The 19,683-nt window shown below is 42.5% G+C and overlaps 1 protein-coding gene across 1 annotated transcript in view; it reads right to left on the minus strand.

Moving 5' to 3' along the window:
- Positions 1-19,683, minus strand: part of CAMK4 (calcium/calmodulin dependent protein kinase IV) — a gene marked incomplete at its 5' end in the record, with an annotated part of 309,547 nt that extends 289,864 nt beyond the window's left edge. The window contains one exon of the mRNA XM_004706636.3: positions 19,556-19,683. Within this exon, the coding sequence (XP_004706693.3) occupies positions 19,556-19,683 (128 nt within the window). The remainder of the gene's footprint in view (positions 1-19,555) is intronic.

A 19,683-nucleotide genomic window follows, 5' to 3' on the forward strand; every position in this document is an offset into this window, starting at 1 on the left:
TCTGTAACAGTTTCTTGAAGACCAGAAATACTGTGTGTGAAAACAAGAAAACTTTAGGGGAAAGGCACAAGAAAACCCAGGATTCAGAGGTTGGTTGAGGCTTCTCGGCAGATGCAAACAGTTTGCACTTCGAAGCCAAAAAGTAACTGATGTCTTTGGTTTCTGGTGTTGGCCAAGAATATTGACTATACCACAGCCTGTCTGAAGGACTGATTGACCTGTGTTGGAAGAAGTACAGCCAGAATGCACCTTCGAAACAAAAGTGGCTTGATTTTGTCTCATGTACTGCAGACATGTCACGTCGGATGATGGGCTAGTCTCTGCAGAATGATGCCAGGCTTGGTAGAGGGTTAGCAAAAAGAGGAAGACCCCTCAATGAGATGGATTGACCCACGGCACATGACGGATTGACACACAGCTCAAATATAACAATGGTAGTGAGGATGTCACAAAATTTTGTTTCTACAATAAAAAAAAAAAATGCCCCCTACCAGTGATTGTAAGGCACATAGAAAATTATGTCGCAGGTGAGTCCCAGGCCATAAGATAAAGAAGACAAACCTCACTGCAATACAACAGGGACAGAGAACAGCTTCCTGACCTCTGAGTCAAGCAAGGCTTCACTGAGATACTACCTACGATGTCTTAGAGAATTGAATAGCATTTATGAAACATAAGAGAGGGGGTGTGGATGAGAGAGGTGTGACTGGTGAGACAGCAGTGCGGGTGCTGCATGTACATAGGCACCCTGGCAGGGGATCCATCCTGGATGAGGATAAGTGAGGGTCTTGTGGTGAGAATGCAGACATGGTGGGAATGAGACAGGAAAGACCACATGGAAGATGTCTGGAAAAGGCTTACAGCCCATGCAAAAAGTTCCACATCTGGATAGGACAGAAAGTACTAAAGAGGTTTAAGCAAGCAAGTGGCATAATCAAACTTGGCCTTGGAAAACTCCTCCTCCTAGCAAAGTAAGAAAGGGGTGGGTGGACTGAAAATACGGTTTAAGATACCAGTACATCAACTCAGGAACAAGTCCCTAATCACCAGTGGCCATACCGAGTAGAGGGCTGATTTAAGATATGTTTTAAATAAATAAAAATAAAGTTTAAAGCCAGAATCATATCTAAACACTTTACTGGATGTGTACCAAGGGTTAGGCACTATGCCAAGTGCTTGATAACACGTTATCTTTCTGAATCTCCAGACTAACCTCATGAAGTGACTGTGCCTGTTCCCAGGTGCAGAAAGGTAACTGACTTGCAAGGGTCATGCATCTATTAAGTGCTGGAATATGACCTATTAGTGGAGTTAAAGGAGAAGAAGGATTATAGAATGCCTCTGATGGTTCAGGGCATGAAGCCAGGTTAAAAGGGTTAACATTTACTGAAGCTAGCACATGAGTAGAAGAGTGGGTTTTGTTGTAATTACCGTATGGAGTGAGAGGTAGTGGACTCATTTTTGAGTGGTTTGCACCAAAAATTGCCTGCCAATCTTCCGATGAAGAATTCCAGCAGCCTGTCTGAAACAAGGGCTGTTCCCATGATGAATTGTGCACCTGAGCCATATGGACATATCAAGACAGAAGAGGCTTTCTGGCCTCACATTCCTTCCCCTTAAACTCTCATTCCCAATTATCTCCCTTGTCTGAGTGCAAGGTTCTAAGGACAGATTTCCCTGCAAGATTCAAAGCTTCTCACTGTTTAGTATATTGGCAATTCCATGGTTTGTGGTGGTAGGATTTTTATGAGCTATTTAGAAAATAGACTAAAACCACCGATCACTTTGTACACATATAAAAATTTTAGCGATATTAATAATATTTCAGGAATCTTCTTTATAGAGAACAATTGGATGTGAAGCTGAACTGCCCACCCTTCCAAGATAGACTCCACCTGTGGCTGACTCTATTCTGAAAGCCTAGGAAGAGTAAGAAAAAGAAAGGAAGTAACTTTTCACTGGAGAAGCCTGGTAAACTCTTACCCACATGGAGAACGTTGACAGTACCCGTGATGTCATGTGGAAATCAGATGAAGCCATATATAAGGCAAGAAAGCATTCCATTCTCTGTTTTGTTGTTTGTTGCTCCTTTTTCTTCAAAACCGTGTTCTTGGGAGTTAATACAGATAATCATATCACATAAAGCACTATTATACAATTGCTGCCACAATCAGTTTTTTGTTTCAAAAAAATTATTTTTCTTCCTAAACCCCTTGACATCAGGTCCCTTTACCCCACCCCCACCACTGTCCCCCCAGAAACCCTATTCTCCTTGCTGTCCCTATAGGTTTATCAATCCAGGGTGTCATGTACTGAAAATCAGAAAGACACAACAAAAAATTCAAGAAGCTGACCTTGCAATGACAGAATACATCTGAGATAAACCCTGATATGAACAAACACAAAGCACGAACGTGTGCGCGCGCACACACACACACACACACACACACACTACAGAAAATGTTGAAAACCACATCAGGTCTAATGTGCATCAGAGGGTTTGGCAAGGTTATGACTGTTCAAGTCAGATTTATCATTTTGATCTTCTAAGTCATTTCTCAGTGCACTCTATTTAGTAACCACTTTCTTCCCATCCCTCTATTATGCATAGAGGACAATCATCAGAGGTGTATTTCCTATGGAGTTCCCACAAATGCATCTTTAGCGCCCACTGTCATCCATAGCCATTCTGCAGACCACATTCTCACAGTTTAGACTCTGATACGATTCCCGCCTTCAGCTTCAGATGATGGGATTCTCTGATACTGGTACCTGGCTATCAGAAAGATTAGCATTTGTGGTCTTAAAGGCTTGTCTTAGATCGACATTTAATGTATTATAATGTTCTATCTTTTGATCCATTTTTAATTTGCTACAGTTTCTATTATCTTCTGATTTCTCTTGGATTGAGTTTTTTCTGTTTTATTATGTTGTGGTGGGGGGAGGGGTGTTCTGTATGATTTTGTTTAAATGAAATCCAAGATAGGTACTCCATAGAGACAGTATCTACCTAGATTAATAGTTCCTGAGTCTTTGGGCAGAGAAGCCTGGGGGCATGGAAAGCTAATAATAATTGCAAAACAATGAAGAAAATGTTCTAATATTCATTGTGATCATGACTGCACAACTCTCTTTAATATATTAAAACCACTGAATTGTATAGTATGTGAATTATATCCCAATAAAGTGTTAAAAATTACTCAGGCGATGTGCTCCCTGGATTGACTCCTGTCGCTACAATAGAACATTAGCATAAAAACTAGCGAGATCCAATAAAGTCTGGAGTATTCTTCCTAGTAATAAATAAATAAAAAGACAAATACCTCATGCCCTATGTGCAATCACTTTGCTAAATAAATAGAGCCATGTACTTTTTCTTTTGGGGGTATTTACAAAATGCTGTAAGAAAAACACTAGTATTTCCACTGTACAATTTAGGAAAATGAGGCTCATCGTCGTTAAACGCTTTCATTAACAATGGACTACTAATAAGTATCCAAAGTTGCAATGTATTTTTCCATCACCATAGTTTGCCATTGGGATTTCTACTAATATCTGTTGGAGACACAGGTCCATTGTACATGGCTGCAGCCCTGCTTTTACTTCCAGAATCTTGGAGTCAGAAGACATCTTGGAGTGTCTGGTTGGTGACAGCCAAACACCTACAATTCCTCCACCTCGGTAGAATGTCACTCCAGAATTAAAGAAATGATGAACTGGTTTTTTAGGTAATATCAATAATGATATTATATAAATATCTGATGCCTCTTCTATTGGATTTTTGAAAAACAGAAAATTTATACCTATTATATACCTGTAATATTACCTATTACATACCTGTAATATTACCTATTATATACCTGTAATATTACTATGGATGCATCTTGTATACCCTAAAATATTTCTCGGGAGTCTGTTCTTCGCTATTTCTGAGGAACACGCAGGTTAATGTGTATCTGAACATGGGTCTGAGTATTTAACTTCTGGTAAAGGATGCATTAGTCTAAATAAAAAATTAATGAAGCTATGACAAAGAGATAAAGTTAGCACAAATTAGCCCTCAGAGCAACAAAAACATTAATATTTTCTAATTTTAACATCCTTCCTGAAAGCAAAGCCAACTGTGAAAATTATACAGCAGTCATCTTAAACACCCCCGACTGTCCTCTCGTCTGCAGATGTGGAAACCCTCAAGGTTACACCACAAATGCTTTTCAGCATGAGCACTATGAACAACAGATTTGCAAATATCGCACACTGGCCGTCCCTGGGTCACTGGCCAGAAGCTGCAAGCAACAGCAGCCTCTTACTAAAGCCTACAGTGAAAAGTCCCTGAACCTTGAAATCAGGTGACGTCTGGAAAGGGTGGTGACGTCCAATCACCCACGATCCCCCCATCTTCACAAAGAGCAGTTCCAGAATCAATACCCGTAACGGCAGCTGCTCCCTGGGCACTTACGACCTATAATGAATTCACTGACCTCGTTTAATCATGATCTTCATTCACAGATGAGCGAGGTGCCCAACGTGATCATGGGAGCAGTCCCCGAAGGGAGAGTCAAATCCTGACAGAAGCATGTGCTACTCCGGATGGACCACGTTCCCGTTTTTTAAGAGCTGAGCTTCTTTCTAGTTGGCAACAAGAAAATTCTGTGCCAGCTGCCGAGGAAATCATGTGCTAGCAGCTGGCAAGCACTGGCCCTTGGAAAGCCAACAGGTATGGGCGCACTGTGGGACACCAAGGAGACAGTGCCCAGAAGGCAGAAGAGAGGGAGAGAGCTCGTGCTGGCACAGAGAAAGGGTCCCGGTGTAGGGTACAGCAAGGTAACCGTGAGCCAGAAAGCCCTAGGATTTTTTAAAAGAGCAGCTCGAGTCAGCTCCAGTCCCATTGCATGAATCAGATGAGGGAACTAATGCTCCCTATCAAATGAGTTTCAGAACTAAACGCCCTGAGGTCCAATGTCTGGGACAAGAGTAACAACAGACAACTTGAAAGAAAGAGAAAAATCGCTTGCCTCAAACTTGACTGTTCAGATGAGCTCAGATTACATTAGATTGACTTTGAAGACATAGATGGCAGTGCAGGAGGTCAGTGTCAAAATGAGAAATAAGGGCTCAGGGGAGAAACAAAGCAAAAAGACGGGAACTCGGCTCTGGTGGGGAAAGGGAAGCCGAGAGAAACTCAGATGAGGAGGAGCTTGTGGGTGGCTCAGCGGAAGACTTTCTTTCTGCCCTGTGCTGCTGGCTTGCCTGCTCCACCCCACCACAGCCTTCCGTTTACAGCCCTCCACTGGCTCCTGATTGCCAGCGTCAGAATGGATACGTCGAAATTCTCTAGACGCATGTTTTGGTAATGCATTAAAACATTGCCCAGAAAAACAAGTGACCCTATTGGGAAGTAAATTCAAGAAGTGATTTGTTTTTTTGTTTTGATTTTATTTTTCTTGTTGGTGGAGGGGGGAAGGGAGGGGAGTATGGATTTTATTTTCTTTTAAGAAAAATGTAATACACTGGGAAATATTTTTTTTACATAATATACACTAAATAAAGAGACAAACAACAACCCATTTGTTTGGGTATCTTCCTTAGTTCTCCCTTCTCCTGTGGCCAAGACATGGCTTTGTTATAGGAACAGAGTGCAGGGCGTTACTCGTCATTTATGCAAGTCCTAAATTGAGCTTTTTTCTTTCTTCTCCACCCCACCCCACTACTTTTTAAAGAATGAGAGTAATCACCCAGAGAAAGGAAACAAAACACAAGCAAATAAAACACACAGGGATATTGAGATGCAGTGGCAAGAAGGGACCTCGGAGGTAGATGGCCTAATCACAGAAGGCCAAGCAACGTCTGCTCACTTAGACACAAGGGTCTTTTAAAAGAGAGTAGTCTGATAAAAGGCCAGCGTCCCTCGGCCGCAGAAGTCTTGTTGGTACAATTTGATTCACCTATTCAACAAATATTTGCTGGGTGTTCACCACACACCAGACACAAGGTGTGGACAAGGAGTTCGGGAGACAGCAGTGAACAAAGTGACAGAAGCCCAACCTTCAGATACCTGACATTCTAACGAGAAAGAGCGAGACGCAACATCCTGGGGAGGGGCGGGGGCGGAGAGGAGAAAGAGTTTTACTCCTGATCATTCTCCTGCGGCTGCTTGCCTAACTCCTTGGACATGTATTTGTCCACTGGCCATTGCACATTTGGGAAGTCCTTATGGGTCCAGGTTCATACTATGGAGTGGACTTAGCAGTGGGAATGCGAGGTGAACAGATGGAATATCTCTGTCCAAGGAGATGTCCCACTGGGTAGGAACACAGCACAGTTACCTGTAAGCCACCAAGTTTAGGGGCAGGCGTGTACAGACAGCCTGACCCAAGCCATGAACTTTTGAATTGTCAGAGGTATGAAAAATAATTGAGGACTAATTTTAAAAAGAAATAAGAATGAATGTATTTACACTGTGACATGGTTGAAGAATATTAAATATAGACTGAACTGTCAAAAGAACAAACAAATCAATCTTAGAAGAACTGCAACCAACATGTTTTATATAAAGGCAGGATGGTGAGACTTCCAGTCTCATTTTCGACACATTATCAAGAAAGGTCAGTCACTATAGAAGGACTCCATGTTTGGTAAAGTAGAGGGCCATCAGTAAGACGATTAACACAATAAAGACTGCCACAAACCAATGGTCATGAAGACGTGTGGGACTAGACAATGTTTCCTTCTTTTAGACATTCAACAGTGATGCATTACAGTCAACGCAAAGACGAACCCAACGATGTCCATGAATGTCAGGTAAGCAAGAAAGGTAGGAGAAGCCTTCTCCCCTGAAGGATGGGGAAAGGGGTCCCAGAGAAGATGATCTCTCAAAAGGCCTTTTCAGGGAAGAGTCCCGAATGAATTAGGAGAAGACATTTCAAGCCACAAGAATTTCATGAGCGGTACCATAGATAAGAGTAAGAAGTACAGTGCGGCCAAGGTGGGTATGCCTCCTCCATTCCTTCTCCCAGCGCCGAGTTTACACAAGTGACTTCACCATCCTGAACCTCGGGGCTTCATCTGTAAAACAGTCCTGGTGAAAGCCACCTTCGGAATTAATTGAAATATTTTGCAATATACATAAAGACCACATCAAGCATTTGCTAAACACTCCGTGATGGTGATTAGAGAAGGTAAGGGATGGGGTTCAAAGGCAATTTTAGATTTAATAAATCTTAGCAACTTTATCTTCTAGATATGCAATTCAAACCACTGGCAACCTTGCTTCTTGTCCAGTTCCAAGCCTGTATCCCCTCCCACTGTGTCTTGTGTGGCAAATGATTTTAAGCTTCTCCTTCAGGTCCTGCACTCGCGGTCTTATGTACATGATCTCATTTGAGCCTCACAGCAATCCTGTGGGGTACATGGTATCTCACTCTCCGTTTTGTAGATGAGGTTGAATAAGGCTCAAACGTATACCCAAAGGCACACCGCTAGCAAAGGATTTGTGTGATCCTAGCTCTTTTCCTACTCTGCATCCTGCACCTTGGTCCTCAGTTCCCTACTTTACCCCTTGTTTTTCTTAGCTGTCACTCCTTACAACTCACCTGTCTAGAAAAGTTGGTGATGCCCCAGCTACGCTGAGTAACAGACTAGCCCACCTCTGTCTTGGGCCGCAGTCCCTGAGCGCTACTAACCCCCTGCCAGTTCAAGTAGGAGCCAGCACTCTGCTGCCCCCACCTGGCCTGGGTCAGAACGTTAGGTCAACTGCTCCCCTGGCCCTCAGCTCAGTGCTGACAGCCTTCTGTTTGGCCCCATTTTTTTCAGAGGCATTGGTTTGTGGTGCCTCCTCCTGATAATTTCCTCCTCAGGTGTCCGCCTCACTGGGTGGCATGCGAGCGGATGGCAGCATCGGCCTCCATTTCTATTGTTTTCAGTTTGGTTCTAGTTACAAGTTATACTCAAGAGAGCGTCTCAGAAATTGACCTCACTGAACTCTATCGTTAGCTTACATGTTTGCAATGAGGCAAAGGGAAGGAGAGGAAGGGCCCAGAGTCCCACAGGAGCCACTGAAAATGTTTCCATTCACACAAGAAATCTCTGGAGGCCTATTAGGACTGAAACACTCTGGGCCAAGCAGATTGATTGAATTCCATAGTTGGCGTTTGATCATATTTAATGGCATAATTTTATCTTCTCAGTGGTTATCCTGACAGGGAACATTAAAATATACATATATATGATTCATTTGAACAAATGGTTGACAGTATATGTACATATAGATTCACCTGTCAAACTTGGGTCAATGATCCCAATGAAAGAAGCCCCTTCGCACAACTCTTAAAAGTCCTAAATAAAAGCAGGTAAATTACTTACTAAAGTAACGTGGTCAGAAACTGCCCCTTCAAGACAACAGCAGGTGTGAGGAGGTTCCCAGCTAAGATTCTGTTCTGAAGGGTAACGTGCACAGGGATGTAAGCTCACTCGATGCCGCCCTCCAGGCCATGCTGACTCATAGCCACCCCTGTGGGTGTCTGAGACGGCAACTGTTCACAGGAGTAGAAAGCCCAGCCTTTTTCTGATGCAGCTGCCAACTGTTTTGAACTGCCGTCCAGGTGGGTCGCAGCCTAACACATGCCCACTACACCATCAGGGCTCCTGCACGGGGTCTGAAGTAGGGAGAAATCACCCCAAACTGCACTGCAGGTAACAGATTTGTTCTCTCCTGCTCCTCTTTGTTCTGCTCTGTAACCTGAGTCAAGTTCTGCCCATAGCATGGCATGACTGAAGTAAAGTTTAATGAAGTATGACCTTAAAACTAGCACGGAAAACCGTAAGAACATGTCCTTTGGGGACTTTGGGGGAAACTGTTTTCTACCATGCCATGACAGTCCGTCTACTCATTGTGCTGTTGTTGTCATTGAGAAATACTTCGGTGCCCAGTGAATTTTTCAAAACCCATCACCCTGAAACGTGATGTAACGAATAGGTGGTTACAATGCATTTGTTGACAGAGTTACTATCCCGGCACTAAACGCCAACGACTCTTCAAGCACGGTGCACACAATACTTCAGGCAAATGCGCTCAGCTGCTTGAGCCAGCAGTTGGCAAAGTTTGTCATGAAGTCAGTTAGGTATGGTAAAACTGAAATTCTTGCACACAAATAAAAGAACCCCCTGAATACCTCCTTTCCTCTCCGAAAGATGACCACCCCTCCTTGATTGTTGAACCCAAAATTAATTTCAAGCTACAGTGTAGATGGAAGCTGGATTCCTCTTCTTTTTGTCTGTTTTCTTCTGTGTGACAGTTTGGTTACAATGTCAGTAAGTCCTTATCAAAACCATCAGATAGTTTTGAAATGCATAACAAGTGTATGTGTGTACCCACTTCCCCTTTCCGCACAAAGACACACCTTGCAGTATTTCTTTTGTGTTTGTATTTTGAGCCATAGATTTGCTTTAGAATGGTTTTCATCAAGCAGAATCTTATTTAAACACACATAAAGAAGTTTATTCAGTACACACTTGTAAGTATCATTCTGTGGTCCAGCAATCATCCAACATAATGCTTTTAAGCATGTGACCTCAAACTGTGTGTGTGTGTGTGTGTGTGTGTGTGTACACAAAAACAAGCCACTGAAAACCCTATGGCTCACAATGGTCCAATCTACAATAAAATATGGGGATGGGACAGGACCGGGTTGTGCATAGGCCCACTATCAGTCAGGCACTGACTCAACAGCAGCTGAGAGCAAACACAAATACACATTATACACTTGTGCATATGCCACTTTAAATGGACAGATACACCGTCTTATACAATAGCCAAAATTAAAATTAAGAGAAAAAAATTAGAACCACAAACAAAAGTAGATGCTCAAGAATCTATTTTTTTAACACCCTGTTCAATCACACATACCCTGGAAATGGGCATCTCAGTCTGGAGATCTCTGCTTTCATCAGAATATGTGATGTTGCTTTACTATAGCTCTATAGTTTAACCAAAATCAAGGAGTAAATTTACCTTTTAGAAAGATTCTTTATTTAAGAACCAACCCAAACCCATTGCTGTAGGGGTGACTTAGACTCGTAGTGAGACCCTGCTGTCAGCTCTGCAGACGCGGACTGCTACACTTTTCTCCAGGAGAGCAGCTGGCAAGTTCAAACACCTACATTGCAGGTGAGCACTTAACCACTGCACTCCCAGGGCTCCTATGCTTATTTAAACAGGGTCCTAACTTTAAAAGCCCTAGGAGTTCCTGGGTGCTGCGATCAGTTAAGAACCTGACTACTTGCCAAAAGGTCAGAGATTCAAACCCACCTGGAAACCCCTCAGAAGAATGGCCTGGCAACCTGTGTTTGACAGACCAGGGTCCTGGAAACTCTAGGAGCAGTTTTAACTCGGCACACCTGGATGACTACGCATCATAATCACCTCCACAGCAGCTAAAGACAACAATTAGGCCACTGGAGATAGATGCATAGCACATAGAAATATTATTCAGTATACACACAATACATTATTGAACAGAAAAAAGTAAACCTTACTAATTAGAGATAGACTTTTTATTGATGTTTTATTTAGCACAGTATTTAATGGCTACTCCTCAAATCATGGGAGAACGATCATCCTGACACCTACTTAATTATTAGATACAAAGCAAATTACCCTTTGATAAGTAGCCTTTAGCTGTGAAAGTTGCTAACGGGCATAGAAGTTTAATCTAACACACTTCAAATAAACCTACTTTATCTTTTAAAGACACTAAATGAGGTAAACACCAATTATGCAATCAATATTAGGTAAAAGAAATACAAAAAAGAAATAGCCAACAGGGTAAGTAGGTGAAAACTGTTTACTCTAATGGTTCCAATAGACATAGTAATAAAAAAAATTTTAAACCCACTGCCTTTGATTTGATTTGATTGCAACTCATTCCCATAAGGTAAAGTAAAACTCCTGCTGCACCGGCTTCCTAAGGCTGTCTGCAGAAGCAGACGAACACATCTTTCTCCCCTGGAGTGCCAGGAGGTTCCGACCATGGACATGGCCGTTTGCAGCCTATGCCCCCAGGGCTCATTTCAATAAACATAGGACACAGAAAAAGGATGAGGATCAGTTTCAAGCTCGAGCCCACCCTAAAAACTGAGATGGTGGTGACATTCTCAAAATGAAAGGAATATTAAAAGCAATTCTTTAAATAAATTAAGTATTGATATCATATTAACATAAAATTCTCATGTAACTAAAGAGGTGTTGAAATTTTAACCATGAGTCATGGGCCAAAGCTGACAGGGGCTTTTTTTGGATTTTTTTTGTGGGGGGGGCGGGGGTACACAGTGTAAGTGAAGAATAGTTTCCATGTGACATACAATTCAAACTTTAGTGTTCTTGCAGCAAAGATAAATACATATTTACAAATATCCTCTGTCAAATCTATACATGTGAGTCTAGATTCTCCCTCACCTACCTTCCTTCAGCCACATGTCCATCCATGCCTCCAGGACACACTGACTATGTAACAGTATTTCCCTCGCCTGCCCTCAGTGTCTCTCCCTGACATGGCCATCAGTGTTTCACTGGTCCCCCTGCGATCGTATACTGCAAGTTTTCTTGAAACACAATCAGTGCCCTCACTTACACTGGGACATGGCCGATCTGACTAATTGCCACAGAATTCTGTAGCTCGTAAACCCAAACTATGTTCTGTCTGCCCTTCACAGACTCTGCACCTGATCTAGGTAGCTGATCTCCCTCCCTCACTTCACCTTGCTTATCTAGTCAGAGGCTGTCAGAGTTTTGAGTTTTTGGTTTCTGTTTTAAAGCAGCACAATCATTTTAGTAAGATTTGTTTTAAACTATCATGATAACTTCTCTTTTACCCATCTCAAAGTTGATCTACATTCTGTTAGTGGCAAGTTTGAGTCCAACCCACAGCCCCCACCCCCTCTAAACCACCTTCTGCGTGCACAATGAGTACTTTCTCTTTATCTGCAACTTTGGCTTACAACTGACAGATTCGATCTTTAAAATACATCTCTATATTCCTCTTTAATCTGACATCAATTTAATCTCCCAATCTTATCTCCCATTGCAGTGTTCATGCTTTGTAAATTTTGGACACAATGTGTGTGTGTGTGTGTGTGTGTGTGTGTGTGTGTGTGTGTGTTTGTGTGTGTGTGATACATGTGCCCATATAAATACATTTATGTAAACATGGATGGACATGTGTGTGTGTTTATTTATATGAGGAGGCTTCAAAGGTTCATGGAAAAACATGGAATTAAAAGATAACGAAAGATAATAGAATTTTCCAAGAATATTTTGAAGGCTCCTTCTATATCCTGACTCTTTGGGTCATGTTTTGTGCCTTATGGCATTCTACTTGGTACACGCCTGCACCAAACTTCTACCAGATAAAAATGGAGACGAATTTTAAGGTCTCTCCTTTCCATTAAGCCTTCCAACTCTCTCGGTCAGAATTATCACTCAATTCTGTAGCTCTTGTGTCTTTCATTGCATATTAGTTGTATTTATTTATCTTATATTAGACGTATTACTGATGTCTTAATAGCCATAACTATAAGCTTAAGGCCAGTATGATCTTTTGTTCATATTCATTCAAACTGTATCCTGTTGACACCACACCACTTTCATACACACACACTATGAACTGCCTAAAATCATAGTTATTCAAAAGGCTAGACCGTAAGTAGAAATAAAACATTTTGAAAATGATGACAGCAAAATATGTACTAAATAGATGTATGGATGGATTGTGATAAGAGCTGTAAGAGTCCCCAGTGAAATGATCTTTTTTTAAAAAGGCTAGAACTCTGAGGAAGAGAACGTTCGGTGACACAAGGACATGGGATTAAGTAATAAGGAATCAAATAAGAAACCATTGCTTCCTTTTCAATTACGTCTCAACTTCTAACCCTGCTGTAATTTTCATCACTTCTCTTTCTCAACAAAACAAGAATCCTCAGGCTTGCAGCTTTCTGCAGACAAACAACTTTGGCTACAATTTATTTTTTTTTAAGTTTTGTTTTTATTGAAATTTATTTTTACCACTTGTTTCTATTTATGGCAGCAATACCATTTTTCTACTTAGTGGAAGTATTCTGTGAAAATTAATTTAGGTGGCCAAAGTAAGCTGATTTAAACAAAAATACTATGCGAATTGTAGCACAGGTGGGATGCACATATGACAGTAACCTTGAGAGATGATTACATGAAAACTGGAGAAACGTTTGACTCAGACAGATATTTCATAAAGCTAAACGAGTATCATCTATCACATCCTCCTGCTCCCCACTACCCTGGATGCCATGAGAATAAAGCAGGATAAAAGGCAGGCTCTGAGACAATGGTTTTCAAAGGGGAGAAAGAGGATGGTGGTATTTTGTCCCCCAGAGATATTTGTGAAAACCTACTGGTACAAAACAGCACCACCACCACCACGAGGAGTCCTGGTGGCACTGAGGGTTAAGGGTTGGGCAGCTACCTGCAGAGTTGGTGGTTCAAGCCCACTGGTGAAAGATGAAGCTGGAGGCTGCCCTAAAGGTTTAAATCTTGGAAACTCTAAGGGGCAGTTCTACTCTGTCCTACAGGGTCTCTTTGAGTTGCAATCAACTTAATGGCAGTGAGAATTTTCTACGTGGTATACATGGTTAAGTGTTTGGCTGTTAACCCCAAGGTTGGCAGCTTGAGTCTACCCAGAGACCAGTCCCTGGGAAAGAACACCATGCTGGGTAACATGGAAGGACAGTGGGAAAAAGAAAGCCCCTCAAGGAGATGAACTGACATGGCGGCTGTAACCATGGGCGGAAACATAATTGTGAGGATGGTGCAGGACCAGGCAGTGGTTTGTTCTGTTGTTCACTGGGTCTTTACCAGATGGAAATGAAACAACAACAGGTACCTCACAAGAAAGGCCTGGCAATCCACTTCCCCCCACCCCCAAAATATGGTGTCACCAGGGGAAGGAATCAACTGAATGGCAACTCTTTAGAGATATTTATGGTTGTCACAACTTGGGTTAAGAGTATGGATGCCACTCACCCTACAGTGCCCAGAAGGGTCCCTCACAGGAACAGAATGTGCTCTGAAAGGCAGGAGACATGACTACATGCATGACCCTTCACCCGTCTTTACAAATCACCCTCTCGTCAAAGAGTGCTCCCTTGCATCTTTGATATTTGCCAATGATAAAACTGAGAAAAATCTCTGACCCAAACCTTTCACTGTTTTATATCATCCACATAACCACCGCTCTCTGTTAGCAACTGAAGAAGATGGTCGTATTGCAGGGCACACATCCTTTATGTGTGGTAGAGGGCCAGCCCTTTTAAGATGTCATTCAGCTAATTAAACCACTGGAGTCATGAAATCTTCATAGGCTCCTGCATTCTCAAAGCATGAACATTAATTAAGGTAAAGAATAATATAATTTTAGTTAAACCTGGGCTCTAGCTGTTATTCTTTGGCCTGAATTAGTATGGCTCATTGGCTCCATTTAAGAGCACATTGTGCCGAGTGAACCTGACTTTGAACGTTTAAGACTTGGGAATCCTTGTTTATTAGACACAGTAGCTCTCCCAGAAGGAATTACTTCTTAAACCAGAAAACAATGACAACTAGTAGCGAAGGCCTGTGACTTGACTCCCCCTCAACACAATGTGTTACTCTGAGCACACAGTCTGATAGATATTGCTGGGGTTAAAGGGTTGACAAGAAAGTCCTTTGAAGCTATTTTGTGGTTAACGTTTATTTTCTTCCTTTGCTTTTCTTTTCTGTTTTTTCAAGTAAGCTCTCCAGGAGAATTTAGAAGCAGACAACACCTGTGTGTATGTTCTTCAAATTAAGAGTTATTCTTAAGTTAGGAAGGCGCATTTAAACAGGGGAAACTAGTGCACGTTTCTAACCATGATCTTATCCGAGCCTTCACTTGATTGTAAGGCTTTCTATATTGAATGTATTCCCACCGTTAGTAGCATTATGCAGTTAACGTTAGTGCTGGATATGGGCTGGCGACATGTCATGCCTTTGAATCAAACTTGATTTCACTCCTAATTGTGACACACCTGTGGTCAAGGGTTAATGAAGGCGAAACCGAATCCCTTTCATTGCACAGCCACAAAGGACTTTGCCAACAGAAAGTAGCATCTTTTTCAACACCTCCAAGCTACAGAGATGGCAGTTTCTATACTCCCACGGGGAGAAGAAGAAACCAAAGCCAAGTGAGATAAGGTCATGGCCACACAAGTCTGAGGGAGAAGAAAACAGGGCGGGGGTCCTTTTCCTGGAGTCACTGGACCCAAGATCATCACAATGACAGGTCCAAAGGGACGAGGATCCCCAAGAAGAGAAGGCACTGCTGAGCATAAGCCAACTGGCCGGCAGGGCAGTTTTTAACTGACCCGGCTCATGCAGTGCTGCTTTCATCAGTACTGCACAGGTCGACGGCCTCGAGCAGCACTTTGTATACTGAGTTACAGCCCATTAGCGGGAAGTGAACGCACACGAATCCAGCCACTATTTTTTAACAAAATAGAGTAGATAGACTTGAAAATATTGATACTATTGATAGGAATAAGAATAAACAGTGCTTTATGAAACATTTCAACTTTCAATTTGTATGTTCCTATGAATACATACACACACATCTTTCACTATCTAAATCTATTTGGTTCTTCAGCCAGAATACTTAAATACAACGGTTCCTGTGTAAGGATAGGATGCTCACATTGGTTAGCCATACAAATATACATCCCATCGTGAATCAGGTAAAGAGAGTGAGAGACGAAAAAGGAAAGAAGGGAGAGAAAAGAGAAAGTCATTGTCCTAAAGAAACCACCAAATCGAACGTTTGGAAATCGAAAACTTGATTCCAAAATAATTCAACGCACTTTCCTTCTGCCCTGCTTTGTCTTTCTCTTGGTTTTCCCTGAACCTGTGTGTTTAGAGTAGTATATCTGGTTTACAGCTGGTGCGACCAGCAAAAATAAAATGTAGGGCATAACTGAAAAATGGAACATGAGTACAGGTGCACAGCACCAAATCCCCAGCACAGAGCAAGCCAGGCCAAATCTTGCTACCCCATCTGCCAACCTCCTGGACAGAATACGGATCAGAGGCAGGCTCCTGTCTCCCTCAAAAACTCTTAAAAGGCACATCTCTCAAATCACTGGGCAACGAACCAACTTGCTCTCTAGGGATATGGAACCTTGAACAGGATCATGGCTAATTTATATTTTTCAGGAGAATTGAATTTGTTGATGTATCATGATATTTAAAAGCTTTGCAACAAACACAGCCAATATTCGCAAATGTGGATTTAGAAATATTAGAGTGCTTGATTCTCCTGAATAACCTACCACCATGACTCACCCTCCATCCTCCATTCCCCTTAGTACTATCACGTATGCCGAGATCTGGAGGGCTACTTGTAGACTTTATGGTAGCTAGCACAGGCCTTTGTAACCATCCAGGGGCTTCCAGAGGTTACACATATCCTTGGGAATTTAGCACCTTTTAAACTCCCAAATGAGAGACTGTGTAGTTCAGTAGTTAAGCCCTTAATTAAGGTGACCAGATGTTAACCTTGGTAAAGCGGGACACCATTGATAAAACTCATATCCTGGCGAAAGAGCCACATGGCAGCCGAAAACCGTATACCCTAGCTTGTCGTGCATTCTTTCCAAAAATCAGGACTTTTTAAAAATGCCCTGGGACATGGGGAAAATTGTTAAAAATTGGACTGTCCCTCCAAAAGCGGGACGTCTGGTCACCTTACCTTAACTACTAATAGGAAGATTGGCAGTTAGAGGCCACTCTGTGGGACAAAGGCATGCAGTCGGCTTCTAAAAAGATTTACAAGCCTGGTCTGTCCTGTAGGGCCTTCCAAAATAGCTCCTTGGATTTTGGTTTAGTTGGAAGAAACCAAACACGGCTTCAGGGTATGTCCCCTCAATGGTAGCACGCCCTACATGTCTTGAACTTAGGAGCCACTAGCTTCCAGCATTGTCATACAGGAACAGTTTGACTCACAAATTAATGTAATGTAGTGGACACAGTTAATACCTAGAGCTACCTGCAAAGGTACATCAAAACACAAAGCGTGATGTTCGTTGAGCTTTGTCACGATTAATCTGCGGTGTGGATTATTTTGTCCTCATAATCACCACAAGCAGAGAGAGTCAGTCCAAGGCGGAGAATTAAGACTCGAAGCAAAATGAGTTTCCATGCTCTCAATAGTGCATTAAGAAAAGGACTTTTTGTCACTCAGCCAACACCTACAGTGATAATTCTGTTGCATTTTCTGGCTTTAAAAGTCTTAATAATTATATGTGAAACACTAGTCACCTTGAGTTCTTTTGGGGGGGAAATCAACTTTGATCATAAAGTGGTATTTCTCAAATGTTTAATTAAATGACACCTAGAGAATTTACATAACAATAGACATGATTACAAAAAGCCAAGGCAAAAGTAGTGAGAATTTTTATTTTTTACTCAAAATAGTTTAATTTGTGATACATCTGAGGTAGTCAAAAACTAGACTAAAGAGAATAAGTCTTGAGAATACATGTGATTCATTGTTAAAATAATAACTCCAAAAATAGTCATAAAATGTGAACATCAAGCTTTTAAAAAAAAACAAACTTCTAATTCCTGAGGTTTTCCCTATAACCTTCCATCCCATAAAAGTGTGCATTGAGCAATTTAGTAATTTGTGTTCTCCCAACCTTCACACTCCTCAAGTTGAAGGAAACTTCTTGAAGCAAAAATTACTGTTCATAAAGATAACATGTGGTGATGGTAAGCCTGACTCGTAGAGGCCTCTGGAGTAGAGGTTACTCAGAAAAAGTCAGATTTGCTGCTGGGACAGTCCCTGCAGCACCACCGGCACTTCCTCTATGAGGTGGTGTTTCTGAAACACCAAGTAAGCATTTTCAAGTAGATGATCGCCTTCATCGGAAATGTACCTACCCTGCTCCCCGCCAAGGCATCATGCAATGGACGGTAGATTGCAAACCCTACAGAAAGAGGTATTTCATTTTTCAGCCTCCTAGTGAATGCATGCGGGAGGAAGAGGAGAACTTCTACTCCCCTAAAGAGTTCGAGTTTCAAAAACGCACAGCAGGCACCTCTACCCAGACCTATTTGGCTGCTATGGGTAGGAATTGACTCAATGCTAGTGAGTTTGGCATTTTGGTGGTTGCTTGCTTTTTCGTTTTGTTTTGTTTTGGGAGTGAAAGCATACAATTGCAGGTCTTCAGATGAAAAACTTAACAAAAGCAGGATGCATATGTATACAATATTAAATATTCAAATATTTCTAGATATCTTATAAAGTTACAAAAGACTGTCAGAAAGTCTTGCTTTCTACACATCATTTCTTCAAAGAGATCTGACTACAAACAGCCAGTGGGCTGGAGCGGGAGGTGTTGGTCCTTACTTCCCACTACGTACCAACATCCAGAACCGTGCCCTGGTGTGCAAATGGCAGCAAAAAGAACAAAGGTGTTAGGTAAACCACTTTCGACAAAAAGTGGAAAAATAAAATAAAACTGCAAAAGAGTTTTAAGGGCCAATACTGTATGTAACTTGTCGACAGTTGAAATTACATCTTCAGACTCCCTGTGATAAAAGACCTGGATCTAAAATGAGTATGGAAACGAGGTCTCCTTACCTGGGATTACAGAAAGGGAGAGTGCAGAAAAAGAGAGAGAAAATAACTTTCTTTTTCTTTTTATAATAATTACTACTGAATATTTTTCAATGGATAAAAAATATGAGGACGAACGGTATGACTTTCCAAGCTCAACCCGCTCCGCATTCGGCTCTTCAGATGAGGGATGAGGGACCTTCCTGCAGCCCACAGGAGATGGCTTTTTGCATACATAATTTAAATAAATCACTCCAGCACATGAAAGAAGAGCAGCAGAACTCTTCTCGCTAATTACCACTGCCTGGACCCCATGTGCTGCTTCCTCTTTAAAGCCACGCTAGTTCATTATGCAGCCTTCAACTCTCTTCAATGATTCATCCCCCCCTTCACTCCTGAGCAGACTCGGCAGGGAAGATAGTATTTAAGTTTAATTTCTAGTACCACTTGGGTTTCGAGAGCTTGGTGAAGGGAAGGAGGGGGAATCTAATTTAATAATTCAGTCATGATTTGGAGGGACACCCCCCCAAAATATAATAATAACTAGAAAAACAGGGTTCTGCTCTAGCAAGCTAGCCCTAAGCGTGAGCTGAGATGCCAATTGAGAAAGCAGGGCCCACGTGCGGTGGGAGCTGTCACCCGAGGGAAGTGGCAGCCAGCGAGGAGGTGGGAGGGGGGCCTCGGGGCACCGCCGCCTGCAGCTGCACCGGCCTGGGAGCCCCGAGGCGCCCCAGCACACCTGAATGGGTGCTTAGCTCCCTCACCGCAGGCTCTGGGCGAGTAGACATCAAAGGGCAGAGACCAGGCGCCCGGTACCTCTGGGGCCGTCGGAGCCATTCAGAGGGCGCCTCCCGCCGCCCGGCCACCCCGGGTGCCGCCCCCCACCCCACCCGGCTTACCGTCCCAGCTCCGACTCCACCTCGAAGAAATCGCTCAGCGCGTCCCGGTTGGAGCCGTCGATCCAGTAATCGGGGACGAGGCTGCCGGCCCCTGGGGCCGCCCCAGCGGCGACCGAGGAGCAGGACGA

The sequence above is a fragment of the Echinops telfairi genome, unplaced genomic scaffold (assembly GCF_000313985.2).
Source record: "Echinops telfairi isolate 266 unplaced genomic scaffold, ASM31398v2 ScPeMD7_7469;HRSCAF=8507_1, whole genome shotgun sequence".
Taxonomy (NCBI): Eukaryota; Metazoa; Chordata; class Mammalia; order Afrosoricida; family Tenrecidae; genus Echinops; species Echinops telfairi.